Source organism: Cyprinodon variegatus, unplaced genomic scaffold (assembly GCF_000732505.1).
Source record: "Cyprinodon variegatus isolate N-32 unplaced genomic scaffold, C_variegatus-1.0 Scaffold320, whole genome shotgun sequence".
Classification (NCBI taxonomy): Eukaryota; Metazoa; Chordata; class Actinopteri; order Cyprinodontiformes; family Cyprinodontidae; genus Cyprinodon; species Cyprinodon variegatus.
Window position 1 is genome coordinate 395745 of NW_015150773.1, and position 3992 is coordinate 399736.

At 43.7% G+C, this 3992-nt stretch overlaps 1 protein-coding gene across 1 annotated transcript in view; it reads left to right on the forward strand.

The window, feature by feature from the left end:
* LOC107091005 (protein-serine O-palmitoleoyltransferase porcupine-like) overlaps positions 1-3992 on the forward strand; it is a 7349-nt gene that overhangs the window by 2015 nt on the left and 1342 nt on the right. The window contains exons 5-10 of the mRNA XM_015384700.1: positions 156-349; positions 417-517; positions 601-677; positions 2557-2620; positions 3264-3349; positions 3810-3920. Coding sequence (XP_015240186.1) covers positions 156-349; positions 417-517; positions 601-677; positions 2557-2620; positions 3264-3349; positions 3810-3920 — 633 coding nt within the window. The remainder of the gene's footprint in view (positions 1-155; positions 350-416; positions 518-600; positions 678-2556; positions 2621-3263; positions 3350-3809; positions 3921-3992) is intronic.

The window sequence follows — 3992 nt, forward strand, 5'->3', positions numbered from 1 at the left end:
TCAGAACCTCCATGATTTCTAAGTGGAAGAACTTAGAAAATAGCACATACTTATTTTCCTCACTCTAAAGATTTAATTTCCGACGGGATCATTTTTTTCCCAGCTGCTGTTTTTTCAGTAGAAGAGTCTCTGACCTCCTGTTGAAGTTATGAGAGTTTGACACTGAAGAAGAGGAGGAAGCTGAAGGTCAGCTGCTGACTGGAGCCTCTGCTTTGCTGTGCAGATGGCTGCGGGCCTACGAGAACGCCGTGTCCTTCCACTTCAGTAATTACTTCGTGGGTCATCTGAGTGAAGGCACCAGCATGTTGGCTGGAGCAGGATTCACTGAGGAGAAAGACAAAGTCCACTGGTAGGTTCTGCTGCTGGACCCGCCCAGCTGTCGGTGAAACCATGACGACGCTCTGCTGTGTGTTCAGGGATATGAGCGTGGTGAAGCCTCTCAGCGTGGAGATGCCTCGCTCCATGGTGCTGGTGGTGGTCTCCTGGAACATCCCCATGTCCCAGTGGTTAAAGAGCTGTGAGTCCAGCATCCAGACCTGTATGATGGAGAACTTCACCTGTTTTACGGCGCATGGATGATCTCTCCTCTGTCTCCCTCAGATGTGTTTAAAACCTCCATGAAGCTGGGGACGTTCCCAGCGATCCTGGTGACCTACACGGCCAGCGCCCTGCTGCATGTCAGTGAACTTTAGCCTGCTTCTCTGTCCGGTCTGGTCCACCTGTAGCTCGTCTCATTCCTCCACCTGTGTGTGTGTGGGTGTGTGTGTGTACTTGTATATGTGACCTATTTAGGACCGTTTTTGGTATATTTGCTGACCTTCTGAGGACCAACAGGCCTTATGGGGACCAAAGGCTGGTCCTAATGTGGGGTTGGGTTATACTGATAGACTTGGACAGATTTATTTTGTCATTTTGTAAAGATGAGTGTATGCAGGAAGTCCAAGCGCTTCTGGGCCCTGTTGTAGTCCTTGATCATCTGAATGCCTTTCTACATCCTCCTGGTGTTGCTGTTGTCGTGGAAAAGATCCTGGATTTTCTGGCTGTGGTTTTGCTTCACTGATCTGATGAGACAGCTTAAGTTGGTACGTGCTGTTCTCAGTGACTCTTTATCACCAGACGTGAAAGCTGAGTTCGGTGCTTTTAGTGATTTCCGAACCTCTTCATTTATCCAGGGTGGTTGGTTGGCCCGGGTGGTGATGTTGTTTTTGATGCTGATGCCCTCAATATATTTGTTGATGTAGCCTGACAGTCATAGCATACTCATCTATATTTAATAAGTTGTCATATGTTGCTGCAGCCTTGAAGATGTTCCAGTCAGAGCTTTCAAAACAGTCATGGAGTGTCTCCATGGCGCCCTCAGACCACACTCTGACCTCTTTAACTGTTGGTTTAGCCCTGATCAGCTGGGGCTTATACGCAGGGATAAACATGACAGATAAGGGATCTGATGACCTGAGGTGGGGGCGGGGAGGCTGCTCTGAATGCATCTTTAATGTTAGAGTAAATCAGGTCTAAAATGTTTTCACCTCCAGTTGCAAAGTCCACATGTTGGTAGAAATGAGGGAGAACAGTCTTCATGTTAGCCTGGTTAAAATCCCCAGCAATGATGGAAACACCCTCTGTGTGCAGATTGGAGCTCAGAGATAGCCTGGTTTAGAGTGTTCATGGCCTCTTCAGTGTTAGCGCTGGGAGGCACATAAACAGCAGTGATGCTAACCACACTGAACTCTCTGGGCAGATAGAACGGCCTGCAGTTAACAGTCAGAAACTCGATGTCAGGAGAGCAGAAGCTGGCGACTGATTTAGCATTTTTACACCAGCTGTTGTTGATGTAAACACAGATTCTTACCGCTTAGTTATTTTCTTCCTATCGGCGCGGTACAGCGTTAGCCCCTCCAGGTTAGCAGCAGTTACTAATCTCCTTCTTTGATGACAGTTCCAGTCGAAGATTATGCATTTTGCTTCTTTGACAATGGTTGGGCTTAAATGCAGTAAGTAAAATGAATGTGAGTCAATGTCTTAATACGGATAGAAATACAAACTTGGGTGTGTGAGTAATGTGTGGGCATGTATTTATTACATGGTGGGGACCAATTTCCATAAGCCTTATGACATCGTTGGGACTCTAGTGGGGACCAATGTCTGGTCCACATTGGTTCAAAAGCTGTTTTAGGCTTAGGTGTCTAGGAGTAAGGTGAGAATTGAGTTTAGGTTAGGATAAGGGTTAGGATTAGTGTTAGGTATGAACCTTTAATGGTTAGGGTTAGGAAGTCAAGTTGGAATGAATGGAAGTCAATTGAAGGTGCCCACAAGGATAGAAAAACTTTCTTGTGTGTGTGTGTGTGTGTGTGTGTGTGTGTGATTGGTGCTGAGTGGGAGGATAACGTTTATATTTTACTAATTAACTAAGGAACTTTTTTAGTTGCGAGTTTAACGTTTCTCTTGTGGCCGTTTATAAAAAAAAACTCCATCAGTGTCTTTAAGGTTTTTAAGCCTTTTTGTTGATTTAAAGGCTGTTTGGATTCTGTGACTGAAGCTGTTTTTAATCTTCTTCAGGGTCTGAGTTTTCACCTGGGAGCCGTTCTGCTCACGCTGGGATTCATCACCTACGTGGAACACGGTACGCTGAGATGGCTGCAGGGCCGAACCCGCCTTTATGGGCCAGTAGGTGGCAGCAGCGACGCTCTCCAATAGAAAGCTCTCATTAAATAATATTAAATAAATTGTTACTTTATTGATCATAAACTACTGGAAAAAAATAGAAGTTAATTCTTTGCATCAAAATACTGAAACTACGTCCGACAAATATAGAATTTGTTCCTGCAGTCGTCCAGGAGTTTCTGTGTCATTAGAGATAAATAATTGAATGTTTAAATCACACAGGAAATGGTTCATTCAGGCGGCATAAATGTTTGAATATTTGTACAATTTTCACAAATAACTTCTTGGAAGTGTATCTGAAATATGGCTGTTCTCCTGCTGGTAAATATTTTTGCCCGACCGTCGGCCTGTAATCCACCTTCAGTGTAAATCAGTCGCTACCTGCCACAGAAATAAAAACATGGAGCGAATAACAGACGAGTTTCTAAATAAATCGGTAACTAAAGCAGGAGGAGATATCTAAAGAAAGCTTCTTCATTTTAATACAGCAAATACTAAATAAAAGAAATATATATAAATAAGGACAACTGTCTCTCCTATTGGGTTATCCGTGGTGCATGTCGATTGATGAATTATTGTCTCCATCTTTTGCATGTAATCAGTGCTGAGGAAGAGGATGGCCTTCATCCTTAATGCCTGCATCCTGTCCAGACCCTGTGCCTCAGACTGCAGCCATCGACACAAGAAGGTAGACCCAAAGCTCTGCTCTGCTCCAAAGCCAAGAAAGATTGAAGAATTGCTTCTCAATCAGCTTCTCTGATGGAAATAACTTCATCAATAATCTCTATTTAATCTGATAGAGCCTATTGAGGCAGCTAAAGATTAAGGTCATGGTAAGGAGGACTTCCATCCTCCAAGATCAGAGCTCATGAAGAGAAATAATTAATAGGAGCAGGAAGCTGCAGAGCAGCTAGAAAATGAACGTTAGTAATTTATTTGTCACCAGTAGATGGAAAACTGCTCCAACACATTCATACCAGAACCAACGCTGAGCTATTGATGAAAGATCTTCTAGATGTTTCTGATTCTCCTTCTTTTTGCTTCTTTTTGTGAATCGATGTCTGTTGCCTTTCTGAGGTTTATTAATCAGTCGAACACCGACTTTATAAACGCTTCTGATTCGCTTCAAACTCTGTTTTTCTTCTCAGAATGTTTGGGTTCTGCTGCTGAACCTGGTTTTCAGCCTGATGGTGGTCTTCCATCTCGCCTACTTGGGCTCCATGTTTGATCCTGGATCAGATGAACAGGAAGTAGAAGAGGTAAACGCATTTTCTGTGTTGCTATGGAAACCTGATGGTGGCGCTGTAGCATCATTATTTCCAGATAAGATC